At 35.5% G+C, this 24101-nt stretch overlaps 3 protein-coding genes and 1 long non-coding RNA gene across 5 annotated transcripts; 2 read left to right on the top strand and 2 right to left on the bottom strand.

The window, feature by feature from the left end:
- The first annotated feature begins 266 nt into the window (after positions 1-266).
- On the top strand, positions 267-7801 carry LOC137818234 (chaperone protein dnaJ GFA2, mitochondrial). Of its 2 annotated transcripts, XM_068621528.1 has the most exons (18): positions 267-584; positions 665-755; positions 1025-1111; positions 1300-1382; positions 2531-2614; positions 2734-2772; positions 3405-3494; positions 3936-3986; positions 4071-4158; positions 4249-4313; positions 4401-4475; positions 4815-4887; positions 6180-6271; positions 6362-6433; positions 6760-6816; positions 6904-6952; positions 7130-7196; positions 7331-7801. In XM_068621528.1, exons 1-18 carry the CDS (start codon positions 513-515, stop codon positions 7425-7427), a joined length of 1332 nt encoding a protein of 443 aa, XP_068477629.1. In that variant the 5' UTR covers positions 267-512; the 3' UTR covers positions 7428-7801. The 2 variants fall into 2 exon arrangements, with proteins under 2 accessions (XP_068477629.1, XP_090153124.1); XM_090296998.1 differs by lacking the exons at positions 267-584; positions 665-755; positions 1025-1111; positions 1300-1382 and adding an exon at positions 1598-1763.
- On the bottom strand, positions 7579-10996 carry LOC137818225 (Pentatricopeptide repeat (PPR) superfamily protein). Its single transcript, XM_068621517.2, has 2 exons — positions 8548-10996; positions 7579-7918 (listed from the first exon to the last, which is right to left on the bottom strand). The coding sequence occupies exon 1, from the start codon at positions 10812-10814 to the stop codon at positions 8742-8744; it is 2073 nt and encodes a 690-aa protein (XP_068477618.1). The 5' UTR covers positions 10815-10996; the 3' UTR covers positions 7579-7918; positions 8548-8741.
- LOC137818262 (uncharacterized) lies at positions 8213-11188 on the top strand. The gene is made up of 2 exons (XR_011082050.1): positions 8213-8256; positions 10972-11188. It is a non-coding gene; the product is annotated as an uncharacterized LOC137818262 (long non-coding RNA).
- A 356-nt stretch (positions 11189-11544) lies between these two features.
- On the bottom strand, positions 11545-15757 carry LOC137818246 (2-oxoglutarate (2OG) and Fe(II)-dependent oxygenase superfamily protein). Its single transcript, XM_068621549.2, has 7 exons — positions 15465-15757; positions 13801-13974; positions 13622-13714; positions 13484-13552; positions 12464-12670; positions 12036-12161; positions 11545-11929 (listed from the first exon to the last, which is right to left on the bottom strand). The coding sequence occupies exons 1-7, from the start codon at positions 15687-15689 to the stop codon at positions 11783-11785; spliced, it is 1041 nt and encodes a 346-aa protein (XP_068477650.1). The 5' UTR covers positions 15690-15757; the 3' UTR covers positions 11545-11782.
- Positions 15758-24101: the final 8344 nt, after the last annotated feature.

Genomic DNA, 24101 nt, shown 5'->3' with positions numbered 1-24101 from the left:
CTTCTGAATAAAGCTAAAACAAAAGCAAATAATTTAGAAGTGTGGGTACTTTATCTAATGATATAGTTGGAAAATAAAAAAAGGGTAATTTTTTAAATAAACAAAAATAAATATTTTTATTATTCTATTTTCGTTGGTTAATTTTTAAATATAATTATGAAAAATATTATAATTATAGATAAATAAATATACTGCTATTATTAATCAAACAAATTACCTTAATAGTGGTGAATTAATTAAAATGTGTTAAAAAAACAAAAGCAGGTGAATCCGCAGCCAAACACTTGTACGGACAGGAACCACACAGTCACAAGAGTTCCATCAACGTTGGAGCCGTTTGTCTTGTCTCCCACACGGTTGGGCCACTTTCTGTTCATTTCCCCTCTCTTCTTGCTCCTCCCAGAACCTTCCTAATCAAAATCCCTCAATTTAGGGTTTATCTAGGTTTAATTATCCCAAATTTCCCAAAACCTTTTAATTGGTATTCCTAGTTTCTCGCTGTCATTACCCAAATGGTTCGCTCCCAAGGCGTCACTCTCATTAATCGCCTTGCTCGTCGATCTTTCCGTGATGCCAACGATTCTGTACGCATCTTGTCGATTTTTTTTCAGTGTACTTCTATGAAATATGGTTTTCCAATTGTGCGGGAAATTTTCGTTTGCAGGTTTATCAAGCAGTGTTCCAAAGGGGTTATAGGACATTGAACTCTAGGCCTTTCAATCCATCGAGAGTTACTGGTAGTTTTGCATCTAATGGTGTGTGTTAAATTAACCCTTTTATTTTCTTACCCTTTTCATTGTATAACTTTTTGGGAAACTGACCAAATTGTCAATTGTTTAGTTTCAACATTTTCAATTTGGGTTATGTTATTTGGTTCTATGGTTATTTTATTTTATGTAAGTTCTTAAATTGCTGAATGAATTGATTATTGATCCATATCTTGTTTTCTTGCAATGCTGGATCTAATGTTGCATACTTTTCAATTGTTGTTTATGATCACCTGCTCCTCTTTATCCATTTGCAGTGGGAGGTGGCGTTAGTCTGAAGAAATGGTTATTATTGGGCGCGACAAATACATATTGGGAGGCATCTAGATTAATTCATGGCTCAGGTATAAATTTTAAAATTATACATCACATACTTGACTTGATTTTTTCTATTAATTTAATGGAATCAGAAGGAGTTTGAAGTTCGTTTACCTTTCACTCAATTCAATACTCTCTTTGCTGCCGAATGCATACTTGTTATTTGCCGAATGCATGTTGATGACTTGTTTGTTTTCCTCAAATTCTATTACAGCATTTTTGGCAAGAGACTATTATGATATTCTTGGTGTGAGTAAGAATGCAAGTTCTTCTGAAATAAAGAAAGCTTACTATGGGGTAAGTTTTTCCTTAGAATTGTCAGTATACATGAATTTAGGTACTGAAATATGTGGGCTTTAGTTATCTTACCCATTTCATGGTTAAACTTTATCAATTCACTGATGATTTGTTTGGATGAGGAATTAAATAGATAGGTAAGAAATATGATGGTAGAAATAGAAAAAAAATAGATAGTTGTCTGACCCACTTCCTGGTTACACATGCTGTTGAAGTAATCTTAGGTGGAGCAGATACGAGGAATCTTGGTGGTGGAGTGAAGGGGATGAAGAAGAGATTGGTGAATTTTTTCAATGATGGATAAGAATTTGTAAAATGGAAGGGTTAGAAGAAACTCAAGGTTGAGAAAATTTTGGCTTACTAGAACAAAATTTCAGTTTGGTAAGATAATAGTGAAACTGTTGATCCTAATGTTAATTCTTATTGAAGTTTGAAAATGTGTAAAAGAACGGGGTATTGTTTGGTTCCCTTGAACCATTTATTATTTTGAGATTTAAGAAAATGTCATATGAATGGAGGATGAATATTTTGGTTCCTATATATAGGAACAAGTGAGATATTTAAAGTTATACAAGTTACAAAGAGATAAAACTTATGAGGCACTGTGAAATTATTGGAAAAAAGTGTTTGAACTTAGATCAAAAGAAGGGGCTAGGATTGCGGAGAATCAATTTTCATTTTTGTTAAGAAGATCTACAACAAAAGGTAATTATCTTCTGTGGAGGTTGATAGAAAGGTATCAAAGTAAAGGAAGAGAATTGCATGTTTTTTTACTTGGAAAAAGTGTATGATCAAGTGTCAAGAGAAGTATTGTGGAAGAGTTTGTAAAAGAAAGGTGTTCATGTTCCTTATATCTAATCTAGGCTATACAAGACAACTATAATGGTCAATTTACCCTTTATAGTGATCTCTCCCAGTAGAATGAGGCTATTGTTGTTATTTTGTTTTATATGCCTTTATAATCTGAATATGCAATTTTGTATTGTGCTTCACAATTGTGAAGTATTTCAGTTCATCCTTACTTTTTTTGCTTCTTTGTACTTTGACATGAAGTCATCAAACAGGATTAGCCAGCATAGGAATTACCTTTCTAAAATGATGTGTATATATATTTTTATTTTCTATAAAATTCTCTTCATGTTCTGCAGCTTGCAAAAAGGCTCCATCCAGATACAAACAAAGATGATCCCGAAGCTGAAAAGAAGTTTCAAGAAGTTTCAATAGCATATGAGGTGGACTCTTGCTGCTTTTGTTTTCATTTTCGTTTGTACCAAAGCCTGAGGTCTATTTGAAATTTTCATATACTAAGTTAGCTCACTGTTGGTTTGTTGTCTTTTTTCTTGTGAGGTAGGTTTTGAAGGATGAGGAAAGGCGACAACAGTATAATCAGGTTTAGCACTAGTTTTTTAGTTCTGCTCTCAATTTTTCTGTTACACATTTTTCTTTAAGTTGGGATACATTGTAAGATGAATGAATGTACATGAACTTTAGTGCATGACATAGTGCAATAAGAAAAAAGAGGGAATATGAAGATTTACTCAGTGGAATTCTGCTTCATGGAGAATTAGAAATTTCTATAAGAATACTTATGAAGAAAAAAATGGAGGAAGGGGGTGGGTAGCATGCACATTTGTACTTTATGTTGGAATATAATAAGAGTATTCTCTTATCCTTGGTAATTTTCCTTGTCTACAGTGATGATATTTCTAAAAAGCTGATATTTGCTGAGTTAATATCTTGCAAAAATCTAAAACGAGACATCATGCATTTTCTAGAAAATTTTTGCTACACTTCCAATGGTATTTTTGGCTTTGTTGATATTACACTTTTTATGCTCAGTATCGGCATTTCATATTTTGTATGAGTAAAAGTTTAGGTTTATTTCATGTTTTAGTACCTCTCATACATGGTGTGCATGTTTGTTGGTTAAATGAATATTTTAAAATTGTTGAGTGGATTGTTGCTTTCTCTAAAGTCTCAACTGCATTATTCATTTCATTCCCTTTTAATATAAATATGTAGCTTGGTCATGATGCTTATGTAAACCAGCAAAGCACTGGTTTCGGAGGCGAGGGTGGCTTCAATCCGTTCGAGCAGATGTTCCGTGATCATGTAAGGACTTGGTAGTTTCTTCCTTTTATTTTATTGATCGTGTCTATTAGGGATACTTCTTTCATTGTTTGTTGCTCTGCATTGTTGTTGAAATATGGAATTACATTCATGCTCCATAGTAATAAGAAAATGTCTTTAGTTTCTGATTTCAATTGTAAAATTTACGATTTAGAAATGGAATTCAATTACTTATTCAATCTAAAGACAAAATGATCTAATGATTTATTAACTATCCAGACAAAAATGTATATGATAAAATTTAGTCAAAATTTTCGTTTTAATTTGGTTGCTTGGTTATGCATCAGTTTCTTTTCACCTGAAATCTATATTTTTCTAATTATGTAGTCTTTAATTAACTATAAATGCCTATAAACTTTCCTGTGACATTCATCCCACATTTTAACTCTAATGTTCTTCTTTTTAACTCTCAATGGTGAACAGGATTTTGTCAAGAGCTTCTTCCATCAGAATATTGGCGGAGAGGATGTGAAGGTTCATTCTTTCTTCACATGTGGACAATTTTAAGTATGCTAAGGAGATGTTTGACCAAAGCCATCTAAATAATTTCTTTTTCAGACTTCTATTGAGCTATCTTTTATGGAAGCTGTACAAGGGTGCACCAAAACTTTAACATTTGAAACAGATATGCTTTGTAATGCTTGTGGTATGTTTATTAAAAAGCTCCAAACTGTTATCCATCACTACTATTGGAATGAAGTTCTCAATCTACCTTTTGCATAATGAAATATTGCAGGTGGGAGTGGTGTTCCTCCTGGTACAAGACCTGAAACTTGTAAGCGGTGTAAAGGGTCAGGAGTGGTCAGTATTGTCTTGAAAATAACTTTCTTTTTATAAAGTTTAAGTTAGTGAAGTGTTGTTAAGTTGATAATTTTGGGAAACATTCAGTTATTTGTACAAGCGGGCATATTCAGAATGGAGAGTACTTGTGGTACCTGCAAGGGAACTGGAAAAATTGTATCGGTATGGTATAAATAGCCCTCTTTTTCTTTTGTTATATTAAATCTTTTTTTTCTTCATATTTTGCGCTACGGTTCAGAAAATATGATGGATGGAGTTTCAATGATATTGTTATCCACATAACTTGCTTATTCATGTTATTATATTCTTGCTGCTTGGCAGAATTCTATCTCTGAAAGTTATTCTTCTACTACCCCTTCCTCCCCTTTAGTAAATTATACATTGAATGACACTTTGTTGATTAAATACAGCTTATGGCTAAGATGTTTTTTCATACTAATTACAAAATTGTGAGAATATATTTGTAAATAGTAACTTTTTGTCTTTTGTTGTTGGTATCAGAATTTCTGCAAGTCTTGCAGGGGTGAGAAGGTTGTCAAAGGAACGAAGTCGGTCAAGTTGGATATTATGCCTGGTAATTGTTATTTAATTTTTTGAGATGTGCTGTTACTACTAGATATGTAGGTCATATGCATATGGCATCCCAAGAACTAGGCTAGCCTACTCCTCTATCTACCCACTAAACATAATAATCATAATAATACCAGCATGCAGGAAAAAAGATACCTATGTCCGATTAAAGCTGGGAAGCCATAAATTTTAAATAATTTATTTAGATACCAAAGTTGAAGATTCTGTACTAATGTTGGCTCTATCTCTTCTAGGACCGACAAAATAATTCATTTTATCTATCATTCATCCTAGGTATATCTATCCTATGCATTTTGCTAAAATAATGGTTTCCTATCCATTCATTTAATTCTTATATTGGATGGGTAATAGTTCATTCTCTATTTTTTAGTGTCCACAGATTTTATTAAATAAAAAAAAGTAAAATCCATTGGATAAAAAAATGCTAGCCTCTCTCTCTATCTCTATTATGTAATACTATTTTACAAATCGAAGTGTACAAATTGTGTAATACACTTCTAAACGTGATATTCATCTGTCATGATATATCAATGGAATATAGAGGCAGCATTTGATCAAGGAAATTCACAATAGCTCCCTTAAATTCTGAAACTCAAGCAACTTTAATATTTTACATATCTACGGTCTTCTCCGCACCCATAACCCTTCTACCATAAACTTTGGTACTTAATATTGAAATCATTATACAAACTCGCAGCCTAAATCTCCCTGATGAAAAATTTAAATAGTAAGAATCGGCAATGATATTGTAAACCACCTCATATTGAAGAGGTTCTCCCTGGACCTTGCCATATTGATTGACCATTCAAATATGCATCTAGTTCAGCAATGAATTTCTCTTTGTATTTTTTTCTTTCATAACACAATACAACCATACAATGAATCGAGTGATCATGAAACCCAAGTTAACATTGGGAAAACATACAAACTGTGTAGAGGTAAGATGAAAGGAAGAATATTTTAAAATAAAAATTATTTAATTTTATTGGGAAAAACCCAAATCCTTACATCAATTAGAGATACTAGCAAAGCACAATATGTAACTAACTAGACTAGAGACATTCCTCTAGGTGATTTTGTAGGATTACGTTAAGCTTAAACCACTTAATAATAATTTTGTAAAATATCATTTTTGTGGAGGGAATGTGCCAACCACCCTAATCTATGCGTTGCTATATGTGTGTGGGATTTTGAGGTACGGGGGTATGCACATCCCTTGTTATTTCATTGGTCGTGTTGTGAATGAGTTGGCTAATTTTGTTTTTAACATTTCAGGGATAGACACTAATGAGACCATAAAGGTTTTCGGAGTTGGTGGAGCAGATCCTGATAGAGATCATCATGGTGATCTCTATGTTACTATCAAGGTACTTAATTCAATAGTTTGGAAGTTGGATGCCACTTTTTTTATTGTTAATACTTTAAACTAAACATTTTTATTTCCGTCATTTTTTCAGGTTAGAGAAGACCCTGTTTTTCGCAGAGAAGGATCTGATATTCACGTGGATGCTGTTTTAAGTATCACTCAGGTAATTTTGTGCAGTTTTCTGGTTGAGTTTTGTTGCAATCCACTTGTGTCTGTGTTTAACTGGATGGTTTATAAATTATAATTGTCTGGGGGCAACATAGTTGTTTATACTACATCCACTGAGGCCCCTAAGAGAGTGTGGGTTGACATGTGTTTGGTTTGGTTTATGAAAGATAGAAGTGGTGGTGGTGGTGTGGATATGGTTGGTGATGGAAGTTTATTGTCAATATTTTGGATCTCTAACATCTAGTTACTTGTTCATGTTACATTTAGTGATTTTATTGTAATTAAACTAAATACTGGAAATTTGGTATGCACTTGTTTCAGGCGATTTTGGGGGGAACTATTCAAGTCCCAACTCTTACTGGAGAAGTTGTACTTAAGGTTAGTATTATATGGCAATACATAATATTATTTCATATGGCACTTTCAGTAACTGGGGAAGTTTGATTCATTGGTCTTATTTGGCAGGTTCGTCCAGGCACCCAACCTGGTCAGAAAGTGGTTTTGAAAAAGAAAGGTAAGCAATTTAATACCCTTTTGGGAAATCAGGGAGTTTTTGTTAATTTTTTGAGACAAGTTAATACATTTGGGATGTATAGACATCATGCTGCATGAATTCTTAAAGGCTTCCTTCTAGTGTAAGCCATTAAGCACATTTCTTTCACCATTCTTGTCTTCTTTATTCTTTTAACAGGGATCAAGACAAAAAATTCGTACACATTTGGAGATCAATATGTTCATTTTAATGTCAACATACCAACGTGAGTGTCTCATTACATGTTTTATTGTATATCATTTTCAATGTTCTGTTTGCTCCTCCTTGTACTACATGTTTAGGTTCTATGATGGATGATGCTTAGAATATAAAACGCCTGTATTTTAAATGTTATTACAGAAACCTGACACAGAGACAACGAGAGTTGATTGAAGAGTTTGCCAAGGAAGAGCAAGGGGAATTTGATAAACGAAGAAGTGCTTCAGCTTCTGGTTGAAAACATTTGCAGAATCTCCACTACTTATTGATGGCAAAGTCATGCTCAACTGGGTGGGAACTCACCTGCTTTAGAAGTTTTGTAGGAGCATAAAGATTTTTTTTTCTTTCTGTCATGCACATAGTGTATGTAATATTTTGGTCAGAAGTGACATCACAATCCAAATTTGAAAGATTAGTATTTAGAAGATAATTCCCTTGTGCCTATACATAAATGGAATTGTAGTCAATTTTGTACATATTTTTTCTTTTAACAGATGTGGAAGTCACATACTGTCATTCTTTTTGTACCATGGTTAAACTAGCCTTCACCGGGTCTAAGTTTGGCCTGTTTCATAGTCTAAACCTTACTTATAAAGTGGATTTTTGTTTTTACATTCAGTGGGTAAATGTTCCCATGCACATTTTGCTTATATGTTCATTTGAGGATCCTCAACAGAAAAACCAACACACTGCATCTATACACCATGCTCATCTTATCTTCACAGTTACCTGAAAATAACAAGAAAAGTTATCATTGTAAGCTTTCGGAACCAATAACCATATCTTAACACTAAGCAACGGCTTTCCATCCTTATGTTTATTTCTTGTTACGAACTTTCTTGAATTCTGTTCCTACCATAACAGGAGTAGCTTTTGGATCATAAATCTTAAAAAGAATGTTTAAAAGAAAAGAAATTAGCAAATTGAAACACAATAAAGGGCATACATGCAATCAACAAATTTGGCTTGTTAAAAGCTCAAAACCTTGGTTAAAACTCATCACAACTTTCCTTTTCTATTGCAGAAAAATGCAGCAATTGAGCCCATCAAAAGAAGCCATCAAAATGGTAAACATTTGATGATTATCATATTTAGCTGAAGGATCATTATTCACACACGTATATCTTTTGGTTTGACTATACTATACTAAATACTATGCTGCATTTTGTATCTCAAAAGATCTTATCCGATCTCAATCTCGACCTCTCAGATCATAGTTGTATTCTTAATCATTATCCTCAGAAAAATAAAAATTTCAGCTAAACACAAGCAGAGTGAGACTGTGGCACAAAAGCACATAATAATACAAAAAAAGTAACTAACTTTGGAAATGAACTCAAAGTAGAAAAATGTTGGACCTTTCTTGACCAGCAGTGTACCAAATTTGTGCCTTGACAAGTTTGTGATTCGTGAGTCAGAATTCGTTCTTCACAAACCGATTCAAAAGCTGAGACTTTGCTACTCCTGAGCTCCCAACTATCACATGTAGTCTATACCCTCATCAGCATTACACTGAATTTAGACTTCACATCTCAATGCATATATAATTTTTTTACCAATAATCCCGACAAGAGCATGAGCCTTCACTTAAATGATGGAATCTGTTATTATCTCTAATAATGATCTCTCTGTGTGTAACTTTTGAAATAAGTTTTATAGCTTCATGACAATCACCACATACACGAAGGTTTTTAACAACACGAATCACATCTTTGGCACTGGTACTGATCAGTGCAAATGCAACAGCTAACTTCTCACTATGACAGCCAAGGAAGTACTCCTTCTCCTCCTCTTCTACATCAAAAAGCACAAACTCAGTGGTCGGACTATAGCCAGCTTCTCTCAAGTCCTTAAATAAACTTTCAAGTTTTTCATATATCTTGTGTGTTAAAGGATGGGAAGTGTCCCCTACTCGGAATTCATGAACAACCCCATCAACTTCAACCCAACTACACCCAGGTAATTTCTGCATCCCTTTCTGACTCAAACTTGATCTGATCTTTTCTGCTTCATCCCATCGACGGCTTGCTGAATATATATTCGATAAGAGAACATAATGTCCTGAATTCCACGGTTCTAACTCAATGAGCTGCATCAACACGTGTTCAGCCAATTGGGTATCCTTATGTAACCTACATCCTCCCAACAGTGCTCCCCAAACAATAGCATTCGCCTTCATCGGCATACTCTTGATCAAATCCCGTGCCTCAACCAACAAACCTGCACGAGCCAAAAGATCCACCATGCATCCATAATGCTCTATAGTAGGAGTCACATCAAAAACACAACTCATGCGATTAAAATAACGCCGACCATCATCAACCAAACCAGCATGAGTACACCCACAAAGCAAACCAACAAAAGTGTTCCCATCAGGCTGCATTCCCACCTTTCCCATTTGGCTAAACACCCCAAAGGCAGCCCCAACATGTCCACACATAGCCAGCCCAGAAATAACAGCATTGAATACCACACAATCCTTTCTCCTCATGCTGTTAAAAACCTCCACAGCCCGCGCCACATTGCCACATTTCGCATAAAAGTCAATCAATGCGGTACCCAACACAGGATTACACAAGAACTCATCGCCATCCACCAAACCCCTAGCCCAATTCCCCAACTCCAACGCCCCCAACCTCGCACATCCAGAAAGAAACCCCACCATGGCATAACAATCTGGCCTCACATTCTCCCTCTGCATCTCAAAAAACACCTCAAGTGCTTTCTTCGGCATCCCATTGGCAGCATACCCCTGAATCAAGGCACTCCAACAGACAACATCCCTCTCCACCATCCCATCAAACACTCTCCGTGCTTCCTCCATGCTCCCGCACTTGGTGTACATATCAACCAACGAGGTTGCCACAAACACATTCCCACACAATCCAGTCTCCCTCATATACCCATCAATCCACCGTCCACTAGCCAAGTCCCCCGTCCTCGAACAAGCATACAAAACCCGAACCAACGTGAAACTATCCGGCTTCACACCCATCTCCAGCAACCCTCTAAATAACCCAACAGCCTCCTCACAATAACCAAACTCAACATACCCACAAATGATGGCAGTCCAAGACACAACATTCTTCTCAGGAATTTCATCAAACACCCGGCGCGCATGACTCAAAAACCCGTTTTTGGAGTAGAAACAAACGAGGCCGGTGTTAACAAACACATCCTTTTCGAACCCGGTTCTGATCACGAGAGAGTGAATGGTGAGACCCACGTGGGTGTTCCTGAGCCTGGCGCAGGCTTTGAGGACGAAGGGGAAGGTGAAGTTGTCGGGGGCAAAGGCGCTGCGCTGGCGCATAGAAGCGTAGAGCGAAACGGCTTCGTGGAAGGCTTCGTTGGAGACGAGGCCGCGGATGAGGGTGTTGTAGAGAAAGATGTTGGGGTTGGGGGTTTGGGCGAAAACGACGGTGGCGTATTGCGTGGCGCGGAGGTTGAGGGAAGAGCGCAAGAGGGTGTTGATGAGGAAGGTGTCGTGGTGGAGACCAAGTCGGAGAAGGCGACAATGGCATTGCTTCACTTCCTGCAACCACCGAAAGCCAGAAGCCAAACATTTCTTTAGCTCCAAGCCCATGTTCATGTTCATGTTTATGTTCATTTTTTGTTCTGCATGCATTCACGTACTTTAATTGCCCTTCCTACTTTCTCCCTCTCATACCCAAATGCTTCGTCGATCTTTCCATGATGCCAAGTTCGCATCTTTTCGATTTCTGTTTTCAGGGTACTTCTATGAAATATGGTTTTCCAATTGTGTGGCAAATTTTCATTTGCAGGTTTATCAAGCACTGTTCCAAAGGGGTTATAGTTACTGCTGGTTTTGCATCTAATGGTGTGTTAAATTAACCCTTTTATTTTCTTACCCTTTTCATTGTATAACATTTTGGGCAACTGACCACATTGTCAATTGTTTAGTTTCAAAAATTTCAATTTGGGTTATGTTATTTGGTTCTGTGGTTATTTTATTTTATGTAAGTTCATAAATTGCTGAATGATTGATATTGCCCCATATCTTGTTTTCTTGCAATGTTGGATCTAATTAAAGTGTTACATACTTTTCAATTGTTGTTTATCCTCTTTATCCATTTGCCGTGTTCATGTTCGTGTTCATTTTCAGTTCTGCATGCATTCACGTACTTTTTATTTATTTCAGTTCTGCATGCATGCACCGGTATTTACAATTTAGGCCTTTTTTTCATTCAACCAACATGAAACGGTGGATGTTTTGCTTACCCAAAGACCAGTAAAATAGTTTTAGTAGGAATCACTTCAGAAAGAAGACAATTCTTAAATGATGAAAATGGTGACTTGATCTTATATACCCATTTAGTGGCACTGCACAAAGGAAATATGAAACGATGATATCATTGTAAAGAGATAAAATGTTGAGGCATGTAGACTTTTCATGTGTATTGAAATCAATTAGTGATCATTTGCAAGCTCACATTGTTCTATTTCTTGGAACAAAAATGAAACTACAATTTTCAGTTTCTTGCCCCAGTGTGAGCCAGAAAAGCTGTGTGAATATGATTCAGTTTAAGAAAAATCTATAGAACTTTTTATTAAGATCTTCAACAATGAAAGTTCTCATTTCTTTCCCTTGAGATTGATCACTGCAAGCTCTTGTTCAACGTATTCTCCTGCACACATGGGTGGATATTTGGTTGCAAGTGGCAACTCTGCAAAATGTCCCAATGGCTTCAGAACTGCATCTGATGCTATGTGAGCAAACAACTACATGCACAGACAAATGTTATCAGCCAATATAACTCTGACAAGTCAATTTTATAAAGCTCTTTTTTCCTAGTTTGAAAAAAATCATTGATTCATCCTCACTCACCGTTGAAGAGACTCTCCATAAGCTACGATTCTGCTCTTGTGCTAAATTAATTGCATCAAGTGTTCTCTTTGTGGCAACAACCTCATGCATGCCAGCTATGCAATCCCCTCCAGTTAACCACTCTATCTATATTTAAACAACAAAAAGAAAACACACAAAAGAACATTTATAATGCAGAGTCAACATACTTATCATAGAGGACTGTGAAATATTGATCTCAAATGAAAGAGAAATCATGAGACAGCTATCATTGCTGAACTAAACAATTTAAAAAAGAAAAGACAGAATTAGAAAATTTGTAAGGTTATTTCATCAGAAAGGCAGGAAATATGAGAGGACTTAAATCAAGTATCAGTTTCAAGCTGCAATATAAACTTTAACTTCCTTTTCATGAAATATCAGCAAATTTTAGTAATTTTGAATTTTACCTGTTTTCCTGTCTGAATAAGAAGACATCCTATTGGAACCTTCACTTCAACTTTTTGTCCATTTCTTAACCAGATGTTTAAACCAGGAAATCTACTTCTACCATGAATAGTTAGGAAGTTAAGGTCATAGTGATATCCTGCAAAAATAGTACCCTCCTGGCCATATTTTTGAAGGTCACTCCCGGTTGGCGCCAACAGGTGTGGACCCTAGTACATGGTAAAGAGAGAAAATACATTATACAATCTCATCATTCAATTCTACTTGTAATTACTTGAACTATGAAAGTAAGAATATGGTTCAGCTTATCATTCAATTGTTCATAATGGTTATAGGCCAATAAAATGTATTAGCAAATACTGACATTTTTAAAAGCATAAGGTATAGCCCATTTGGTGGCAATATCATGGAAAAAATAAGTTTCAAAGATGCTTTTTTTGATATTAAAAGTAACAGAAGTGGCAGTCCAGTGCATAAAGCACCAGTCTAGGTAAGGCTAGCATTCTATTAAACAGGAAAAGTAAGGCACTGATACTTTTATTACAGAACTTGTGCTTTCCTGTTTTAACAAAAGAGATCGTGCAATATATCTATTGCACATGTAGACCATCCTGTTCCTTTTGAAGGTGTAAAAAAAATGCATGTCTTGCTGGATACAAATATAATTTTAAACAAGAACTCTCAAAAAATTATAGTAAGTACATTAAATAAAAAAAGGTTGTAAATGTGACAAAAAAAAATGCTGACAAACTGAGGAACCATTACTTTCATGTTGAAAAATGGACAATACTAATAAAAGATGCTTACTATGATGCACTGTGTCCAAAGGAAATGCCTGTTAGTAATATAATCAATGAGATGAAATTGTGAATTTGTGTCTCACATTATTTTTGTGCTAAAATTTATCTTGAAATGTTTACTTGTCTTGAGATCTAAGTTCTTTAATCAACTTATTTCCAGTTATACTTTTCTTTTGCCTTATTATAGGTAACTAATTGCCATGAAGCAATAGATGTCCTCACCAGCTTCATAAGAGAAGTGAATGCATCCTTTGGAAGACCAAATCCAATAGCTGCCATTTCAGCAACAACCTAAGGAACAAATATGCACATTTAGTTCACCACATAAAAAATAACATGAGAAAAAAAGAAATGTCTGACTTCAATTGCTGCTATCATTTTGTATCCCCAGGAATCCATAGTTTCTTTCCATTCAGGGAAACCTTCTGGTATTACTGGCTCTGCATTCAGCTCCTGCATAGTTTAGATGAACATTAGGACTATGAACAAGGTAGCATCTGTTCTTTCTCTTTATAGATAAGAAATGAGAAGCATAAGACCTGAAAACGGGTATTTGACGGTCGTGGACCGATCCTCCAAAAGTATCGCCATTTGGGATCGGGCCCAACAGGAGTGTGAGGCTGGTTTTCTTTAGGCATTGCTTTCAGTTTTTCTTGCATTTCTTCATCAACCAAGCTTCTTGGAACTTCAACTTTCTCTGGTGTAACCCCAACCTGTTACACCCATTTGAAACACCATTTATCATTACCATTTCTTAAGGATTCTTTTTGCCATAAAAACTGCCAGGATCAGATTACAAAAACTAAAATAAAATGTTCCAAAATCCAACAGAACAGAAGGAAAACCCAAACCACTGTTGGTCATTTTTCTGTTTCCAAAACCGATGCTTGTATTTACCATTTTCATTGTTCGTAAAATCTCCACAATTTGCTCCAACAATAAAGGACCTCAAGCCAAAAGAATCTGGAACAGCCCCACAGAAAGATATTCTACAACTAAATTCTCGCCCAAAACAATAATTCATATTTAAAAGAAAAAAAAATTCAGACACAAGTACATCTTCCAAAAATCTTGCCAATTCCAGGAAGAAAAGGAACCAAACTTAACACAAATTACATAGATAAAAAGAAAGGAGAAAACTTCAAACTTGACCAATTCCACACACACAAAAAAAGAAAACTCACAATTAGTCACCGAAACCATATATCTTAGTAACTTGAATCTCTACATTTATAAAACTTCCCCTCCATTCCCAACTGCGGAAAAGAGATTCCATTCAGATCATTGTGATAAAATAGCAAAATAAAAGGAAATTGACAAGTTTGCAAAAGAAGAATAATTCTCAAAATGAAAGAATAAATTATGAATTTTATAGAAGCAGAGACTAAAGCATAGGACACTTGTGATCTCAGCAATACGATAAGGGAACTGATTCCAACACATTCATGATTCGTTGCCCACATCCATATAATATCAACAATTGATTTCTCAACACGAGATAGTTCATAAAAAAAGACCATTAGGTAATATTCCAACATATTCATGCCTAATGTCAACAACTGATTAAGATTATTCATTCTACCTTTACTCAATAGATTCAATCCAGTGAAAAACTAAAACCCCACCACACCCCAGAAGGGGATATAAGATATTTGACAAGAAAATCATTGGGTAATATTCCAATAAATTCATTCTTTGCTGTAACAGTTTATTCTCACATCAAATTGAAGTACCAACTCTCACCTTCAAGGCCTGTTTAGTAGAATTGAGTAAAGCTTTAACCCAATCTTCTTGTATGATCGGATTAAAGTTGAAAGAGTTCAAAAGCAAAAGCAACATTTTTTCCCCTTCTTCATCTCAGTATTGGAATTCACAGAAGCGCTTTGCAAACTTTAAACCAAACATGGCCTAAGATGATTTTCTCAATTCTAGATTATTCATTATACCTTTACTGAATAAGGTTTACTGTACTCTAACGAAAAATTGAGCACACCCCAGAAGGGAAAGAACGTGAATGGCTCCAAATTACATTGGAAGAAGGAAACTTTAGGAGAGAAAAAAAGACCCTTTACCCGGAAATGCAAGTGGGGTATCTCATGGAGGAGTTTGAAAAATTGAGCACACCCCAGAAGGGAAAAAACGTGAATGGCTCCAAATTAGATTGGAAGAACGAAACTTTGGGAGAGAAAAAACGACCCTTTACCTGGTAATGCAAGTGGGGTCTCTCATGGAGGAGTTTGAAGTGTTGGGGCTTGGAGAAGTAGTGTTCCATCATATCAATGAAGCGATCGTTGTCCTGAACGGTGCAGCGAGGGTCCTTCACGAGCAGCGCGCCGGTCTCCCTGAGCGTGCGGCTGACCTCGGCACAGAGGTGTGGGTCCCAGTCGCCGGAGAGACAGGGAGAGAGATCTATGACAGGGAGATCCATTGAATAGTGGGAGATGGCGGGAGAGTGAAGAGCTTTGGACTGCAAATAGTGACTACAGAAGCTGCGTGTGTGTGTATATGTATGTATATATATATATATATATATATATATATATATAATAATAATAATAATAATAATAATAATAATAATAATAATAATAATAATTTTGAACAATTTCAGGCAAAAAGAATGATATCAAAGCTTTTTCCTATGAATAATTTGAGACATAGAAAAGATGGATCCATCTTTGCTAATATATTAGATACAATTTAGTGTGTAATATAAAAACATAAGAAGTAGAATTTTAAGATACTGTTCTGCTAACTAAAAGAAAATAATATTTTATTAACTAAAACAATAACTATATTATAACAATATAGATTGAAAATGGATGAGGTAAGTAAAATTTTAATTAAAAAAACCTAAATTTGTATACCTTAATACCAAGTTTAATAATAACTGATGGCATTTTTCTATCGATTATTCATTAAAAAAATACAAAGTTTTAATCTTTATTTAAAGATATAAAGAATAAATTAGATTTTGAATTTAATAATTGTAATTATTAATATTATTTAAAAGAATTTGAAATTTTGAATTATTACGGATTAAAATTTGTTGATAAATTTTGAATTACATACGAATTTGTGTATGGATTAATATTTGTAGGTAAATTTGTCCTACATAAACACATGTCAGATTCAGAGGAGGCATGTACATTAATAAATAAATAAAAAATATAAGGAGGAAAAGATAGGACGTTTGTTTTAAAAAAATAAGTTTTTCAGTTTTGTTTGCTTTCGGTTTGGCACATATTCCATCTTAATTTTTGGGTGTTATGATTTGAAATTTTTACCAGACATTCCTTAGAGTGTGTGTGGAGTTGTTATTGTGTGTATTGAGTTTTGACTGAGATTTGAGCTCTAAATTCGTCTCACAAGATTTGCAATAATTTTTTTATTCATCACTGTTAAGGCTGAAAGAAAGGTTCGTTTGTGTGTTAAATTGTTTGAATTTTTCTCTAGGAGAATACTCATCCGTTTGACCTAAAATTTTTCGCGTTTTGTCCTAATTCAATCGACATTCTTACATGGAATTTGAAAAAAAATTATTTTGGGAGAATTTTTCAAAAATTTTGTGGAAACCAAGGCTATCATCTACCAGAGTTTGTGAAACTTAACCCTATTTTCTGCAATTTTATTATGGGTCCATATGAGTTGAAAAATTCGGGACAAATTCACGCAAGTACTTTCATATGTTGTTTGCACCTAACTAAGGAAGCATGTCCATAAACAAATCACAAAAAGGAGATATAGGGAAGAAAAGCCAAGATGTTTTGTTTTCAGAAAACCAGTTTTGTACACTCTCGGTCTGAGACTTACTACACCTTTTTCCTTGGGTCTTTTGGTATGAAATTTTTACAAGATATTCTTCATTGTGTGTATTGAGTTTTGCTTAAGATTTGAGCCCCAAATTTATTCCACAAGATATGCAATAAAGATTTTATTCATCACTGCCAGAATTGAAATGAAGGTTCATTTGTGTGTGCAATTGTTTGATTTTTTTCCTAGGTGATAACTCATCCGTTCGACCTGAATATTGTTGTGTTTTGTCCCAAATTCAGTCGAGATTCTACAATGGAATTTCAACAAAAATTATTCCAGGAGAATTTTTCAAAAATTTTGTGCAAACCCAGGCTATCATCTATCAAAATTTGTGAAATTTCACTATACTTTATGCAATTTTATGAAAGGTCCATACTGGATTAAAAAACTCAGAACAAAATTCTCGCAAGTACTTTTATATATAGTTTGCACCCAACTAAGGAGGCACATCCATAAAAAAATCACAAAAAAGAGATATAGGGAAGAAAAGCCCAGACATTTTGTTTTCAGAAACCATTTTTGTTCACTCTCGGTCTGCGATTTTCTACTCCTTATTCCTTGGGTCTTTTGGTCTGAAATTTTTACAGAACATTTGTCATTATGTGTATTGATTTTGATTGTCATTTGAGACCCAAATTCGTCCCACAACATTTGAAATAATTTTTTTTATTCATAACTGCCAGAACTAAAAGGAAGGTTCGTTTGTGTGTGAAACTATTAGATATTTTTCCTAGTAAATACTCATCCGTTTGGCCTGAAATTTGAGGCCTTTTGTCCCAAATTCAGTCAAGATTCTTATATGGAATTTAATTTAATTTTATTTTGGAAGATATTTTAAAAAATTATGTGGAAACCAAGGTAGAAGGTTTTGTTTTTGGAAAACAAGTTTTGTTTTCGGAACACAAGTTTTGTTCACACTTGGTTTGGGATTTACTACGCCTTACTCCATTGGTATTTTGGTCTGAAAGTTTTACCAGACGTTTGTCATTGTGTCTATTGAGTTTTGACTTAGATTTGAGCCCCAGATTTGTCCTATAGGATTGACAATAAATTTTTTATTCATCGCTGCCAGGCAGAAAGGAAGGTTCGTTTGTGTTCAAAACTGTTTTATTTTTTTTGGGGGTGAATAATCATCCGTTTGACCTGAAATTCGTCGCTTTTTGTCCCAAATTCAGTGGAGATTTTTACGTGGAATTTCAGTAAAAAACTATTTCGGGAGAATTTTTCAGAAATTTTGTGCAAACCAAGGCTATCCTCTACAAAAACTTGTGAAATTCTGTCCTGCTTTCTGCAATTTTATTCTGGATCCGTATTGCGCTGAAAAATTTCACACAAGTACTTTTATATGTTGTTTGAACCCAAGTAAGGAGTAACTTCCATAAACAAAACACAAAAAAAAGATACGGTGAAGAAAAGCCAGGGCGTTTTGTTTTCGAAAAACCAGTTTTGTTCGCTCTCGGTCTAGGACTTACTACGCCTTACTCCTTGGGTATTTTGGTCTAAAATTTTTACCAGACGTTCGTCATTGTGTCTATTGAGTTTTGGATGAGATTTGAGCCCCAAATTCGTCCCACAAGATTGACAACAAATTTTTTATCGAACATTGCCACGGCTGAAAGGAAGATTCGTTTGTGTGTGAAATTATTTAATTTTTTTTATGGTGAATATTCATCTGTTTGACCAGAAATTCGTTGCGTTTTGTCCCAAATTCAGTGGATATTCTTTCGTGTAATTTTAGGAATAAACTATTTCGGGATAATTTTTCAGAAATTTTGTGCAAACCAAGACTATTTTCTACCAAAACTTGTGAAATTGCGCTTTACTTTCTTCAATTTTATTCTGGGTCCGTATTGCGTTGAAAAATTTCACACAAGTACTTTCATATGTGTTTTGCACCCAGGTAAGGAGCCACGTCCATAAACAAATCACAAAATGAAGATACGAGGAAGAAAAGCCAGGAGGTTTTGTTTTCAGAAAACAAGTTTTGTTCACTCTCGGTCTGGGACTCTTCTACGCCTTACTCCTTGGGTATTTTGGTATGAAATTTTTACAAGACGTTCGTAACTGTGTCTATTTAGTTTTGGCTGAGATTTGAGCCCAAAATTCGTCCCACAAGATTGGCAATAAATTTTTTATTGATCACTGCCAGGGCTGAAAGAAAGGTTCATTTGTGTATGACACTCTTTGATTTTTTTCATTGGTGAATATTTATCCATTTGACCTAAAACTCATCGCATTTTGTCCCAAGTTCAGTGGAGATTCTTACGTGGAATTTCAGGAAAAAACTATTTTGGGAGATTTTTTCAGAAATTTTGTGCAAACCAAGGCGATCTACCAAAACTTGTAAAATTCTGCCATACTTTCTGCAATTTTATTCTGGGTCCGTATTGCGCTGAAAAAACTCACACAACTACTTTCATATGTTGTTTGCACCCAGGTAAGGAGGCACGTCCATAAACAATTAAGATAAAGAAGATACGGGGAAGAAAAGCCGAGATGTTTTGTTTACGGAAAACCAGTTTTTTTCACTCTCGGTCTTGGACTTACTACGCCTTACTCCTTGGGTATTTTGGTATGAAATTTTTACCACACACTCATCATTGTGTCTTTTGAGTTTTTGCTGAGATTTGAGTCCCAGATTCTTCCCACAAGACTGACAATAAATTTTTTATTGATCACTGCCAGAGCAGAAAGGAAGGTTGGTTTGTGTATGACACTCTTTTGATTATTTTCATGGGTGAATACTTATCCGTTTGACCTAAAATTTGTCCCATTTTGTCCCAAATTCAGTGGAGATTCTTACGTGGAATTTCAGGAAAAAACTATTTTGGGAGAATTTTTCAGAAATTTTGAGTAAACCAAGGCTATCCTCTACCAAAACTAGTGAAATTTCGCCCTATTTTCTACAATTTTATTCTGGGTCCGTATTGCGCTGAAAAAACTCACACAAGTACTTTCATATGTTGTTTGCACCCAGGTTAGGAGGCACGTCCATCAATAATTAACAAAAAGAAGATACAGAGAAGAAAAGCCAGGACATTTTGTTTACGGAAAACTAGTTTCGTTCACTCTCGGTCTTGAACTTACTACTTCTTACTCCTTGGGTATTTTGGTATGAAATTTTTACCACACGTTCGTCACCGTGTGTGTTGAATTTTGGCTTAGATTTGAAGGTTCGTTTGTGTTCGAAAATGTTTGATTTTTTTCGGGTGTGAATACTCATCCGTTTGACCTGAAAATCATCGCGTTTTGTCCCAAGTTCAGTGGAGATTCTTATGTGGAATTTCAGTAAAAAACTATTTTGGGAGAATTTTTCAGAAATTTTGTGCAAACCAAGGCTATCCTCTACCAAAACTTTTGAAATTTAGCCATACTTTCTGCAATTTTACTCTGGATCCATATTGCGCTAAGAAAATTCACACAACTACTTTCATATGTTTTTTGCACCCAGGTAAGGAGGCACGTCCATAAACAAACCACAAAAAGGAGATACGGGGAAGAAAAGCCAGGACGTTTTGTTTTCGGAAAACCAGTTTTGTTCACTCTCGGTCTAAAACTTACTACGCCTTACTCCTTTGGTATTTTGGTCTGAAAGTTTTACTAGACGTTTGTCCTTGTGTCTATTGAGTTTTGACTTTGATTTGAGTCCCAGATTCGTTCAATAGGATTGTCAATAAATTTTTTACTCATCGCTGCCAGGCAGAAAGGAAGGTTCGTTTGTGTTCAAAACTGTTTTATTTTTTCGGGGATGAATACTCATCCGTTTGACCTGAAATTCGTCGCTTTTTGTCCCAAATTCAGTGGAGATTTTTACGTGAAATTTCAATAAAAAACTATTTCGGGATAATTTTTCAGAAATTTTGTGCAAACCAAGGCTATATCATCTACCAAAACTTGTGAAATTCCGCCATATTTTCTGCAATTTTATTCTTCGTCCGTATTGCGCTGAAAAAATTCACACAAGTCCTTTCATAGGTTTTTTGCACCCAGGTAAGGAGACACGTCCATAAATAAATCACAAAAAGAAGATATGGGGAAAAAAGCAAGGACGTTTTGTGTTCAGAAAACAAGTTTCGTTCACTCTCGGTCTGGGACTTACTACGCCTTATTCCTTGGGTATTTTTGTCTAAAATTTTTACTAGACGTTCCTCACCGTGTCTGTTGAGTTTTGGCTTAGATTGAGCCCCAGATTTGTCCGACAAGATTGGCAATACATTTTTTATTCATCACTGACATGCAGAAAGGAAGGTTCGTTTGTGTGCGAAACTATTTTATTTTTTTCGGGGTGAATACTCATCCGTTTGACTTGAAATTCGTCGCGTTTTGTCCCAAATTCAGTGGAGATATTTACGTGAAATTTCAATAAAAAAATAATTCGGGAGAATTTTTCAGAAATTTTGTGCAAACCAAGATTATCTTCTACCAAAACTTGTGAAATTCCGCCATACTTTCTGTAATTTTCTTATGGGTTCGTATTCCGCGGAAAAAATTTACACAAGTCCTTTCATATGTTGTTTGCACCCAAGTAAGAAGGCACGCCAATAAAGAAATCACAAAAAGAAGATATGTAAAAAAAACAAGGACGTTTTGTTTTCGGAAAACAATTTTCATTCACTCTCGGTCTAGGACTTACTACGCCTTATTCCTTGGGTATTTTTGTCTGAAATTTTTACCAGACGTTCCTCACCGTGTCTGTTGAGTTTTGGCTAAGATTTGAGCTCCAGATTCCTCCCACAAGATTGACAATAAATTTTTTATTCATGACTGCCAGACAGAAAGGAAGGTTCGTTTGTGTGCGAAACTGTGTTATTTTTTTCAGCGGTGAATACTTGATGAGAATCAAATAAATGAGGCTTTTATTAATGAAGGAAGAGGACATTCACCCTCACATTTGAAGTGCTTCCTTCTAGTATTCTCATAATTAAAAGAAGACATAAAATAAAGATGAGGCCCAAGCCCAAAGCCCAAGAAGGCCAAAGCCCAAAAAAGCCCAAGTCCATCCATGAGTGGCAAGGCCAAGCATTAAATAAAAGAGCATCATTTTGTATAGTTGTAGGAGGTGTGGATATTAAATAAAGAAGTGTGAAAATGTAAAATAAAGTCACATTATCCATGTGACTTAGGAGAGTAGGCGTAGTTGTAGTTTTTAAGAGGTGTCATAGTAGAAAAAGGTCACACCTCCCATGTGACTTGTTTTTGGTGGGAATTTCAAATGAGTTTTATTTGAATTTTCCCACCTATTTTCCAGCACCCTCACACTATAAATAGAGGTGTGGGCTCTTGTAAAATTCAGAATTGAAATTGGTAATAGAGAAACTCTACTCAATTTGAGAGAGAATTGTGAGAACTTGTCTTCTCCTTCACCTTGTCTTATCTTGAGTGCATTTGGTTCTCTCAAGTGGTGGCACTAGCTCACTTATCTTGGAGTTTTCACCATCCAAGTGGCGTGATCATCAAACCAAATCCTTCATCTCCATAAGTTCTTCTTTCTTTCATCTCCTAGTTCATTTGAAGCTAAAACATGTCTTAGTTTACTTTTCTAGCATTTTCATTCGGTATTTTAGTTTTTTCTGAATTTGCTTCGGTTCATCTTCTCCTTGGCTGTTTCCATTTGTTTCTTCTTCATTTATAGTTGTTTTGTTCGGTTCAAATCTGTTCTTGAGCTTTTTAAACGGTGCTTTTGCTTTTATACACATTTTAATCGGTTCAATTGGCAATAGATGGATCTTCCATGTGAGTTTGGTGTTTGGTGCAAGTTTTGGTGAGTTCTTGAAACATAGAACCTTGATCCAATTCTATTAAAAGTGCCTAAGCTATCTCCAACTCAAGTTGATTCCATAGAACGTTTGGTAAAAATTTCAGACCAAAATACCCAAGGAGTAAGGCTTAGTAAGTCCCAGACCGAGAGTGAACAAAACTGGTTTTCTGAAAACAAAACGTCCTGGCTTTTCTTCCCCATATCTTCTATTTGTGATTTGTTTATGGACGTACCTCCTTACCTGGGTGCAAACAAAACATGAAAGTAGTTGTGTGATGTTTTTAAGCGCAATACGGACCCAAAAGAAAATTGTAGAAAGTATGGCGAAATTTCACAAGTTTTGGTACACTTGGTTTGCACAAAATTTCTGAAAAATTCTCTCGAAATAGTTTTCTCCTGAAATTCCACGTAAGAATCTCCACTGAATTTGGGACAAAACGCAACAAATATAAGGTCAAACGGATGAGTATTCACCCACAAAAAAAACAAAATAGTTTCGCACACGAACGAACCTTCCTTTCAGCGCTGGTTGTGATGAATAAAAAATTTATTTCCAATCTTGTGCGACGAATCTGGGGCTCAAATCTCAGCCAAAACTTAACAGGCACAGTGACGAACGTCTGGTAAATATTTCAGACCAAAATACCCAAGGAGTAAGGCGTAGTGTGTCCAAGACCGAGAGTGAACAAAATTGGTTCTCCGAAAACAAAACGTTCTGGCTTTTCTTCCCCGTATCTTCTTTTTGTGGTTTGTTTATGGACGTGCCTCCTTACCTGGGTGCAAACAACACATGAAAGTAGTTGTGTGAATTTTTTCAGCGCAATACGGACCCAGAATAAAATTGCAGAAAGTAGGGCGAAATTTCACAAGTTTTGGTAGAGGATAGCCTTGGTTTGTACAAAATATCTGAAAAATTCTCCCGAAATAGTTTTCTCCTCAAATTTCACGTAAGAATCTCCACTGAATTTGGGACAAAAGGCGACAAATTTTAGGTCAAACGGATGAGTATTCACCCACAAAAAAAAATAAAACAGTTTCGCACAAGAACGAACCTTCCTTTCAGCGCTGGCTGTGATGATTAAAAAATTTATTTCCAATCTTGTGCGACGAATCTGGGGCTCAAATCTCAGCCAAAACTCAACAGACACAGTGACGAACGTCTGGTAAAAATTTCAGACCAAAATACCCAAGGAGTAAGGCGTAGTGTGTCCAAGACCGAGAGTGAACAAAACTGGTTCTCCGAAAACAAAACGTCCTGGCTTTTCTTCC

The sequence above is a fragment of the Phaseolus vulgaris genome, chromosome 11 (assembly GCF_051622355.1).
Source record: "Phaseolus vulgaris cultivar YP4 chromosome 11, ASM5162235v1, whole genome shotgun sequence".
NCBI lineage: Eukaryota > Viridiplantae > Streptophyta > Magnoliopsida > Fabales > Fabaceae > Phaseolus > Phaseolus vulgaris.
Note: the sequence above shows the minus strand (reverse complement) of the source record. Positions and strands in the feature narration are given on the sequence as shown.

What these genes read in the sequence shown, in the direction of transcription:
- LOC137818234 (XM_068621528.1), top strand. Translation starts at nt 513, where the DNA reads ATGGTTCGCTCCCAAGGCGTCACTCTCATTAATCGCCTTGCTCGTCGA. An exon ending in TTGGCGGAGAGGATGTGAAG is followed by an intron (nt 3,987 to 4,070) that starts GTTCATTCTTTC and finishes TTTCTTTTTCAG; the next exon opens with ACTTCTATTGAGCTATCTTT. An exon ending in CAAGTTGGATATTATGCCTG is followed by an intron (nt 4,888 to 6,179) that starts GTAATTGTTATT and finishes TTAACATTTCAG; the next exon opens with GGATAGACACTAATGAGACC.
- LOC137818225 (XM_068621517.2), bottom strand. Translation starts at nt 10,814, where the DNA reads ATGCATGCAGAACAAAAAATGAACATAAACATGAACATGAACATGGGC.
- LOC137818246 (XM_068621549.2), bottom strand. Translation starts at nt 15,689, where the DNA reads ATGGATCTCCCTGTCATAGATCTCTCTCCCTGTCTCTCCGGCGACTGG. An exon ending in TCACTTCTCTTATGAAGCTG is followed by an intron (nt 12,671 to 13,483) that starts GTGAGGACATCT and finishes ACCATGTACTAG; the next exon opens with GGTCCACACCTGTTGGCGCC. An exon ending in TATGGAGAGTCTCTTCAACG is followed by an intron (nt 11,930 to 12,035) that starts GTGAGTGAGGAT and finishes CTGTGCATGTAG; the next exon opens with TTGTTTGCTCACATAGCATC.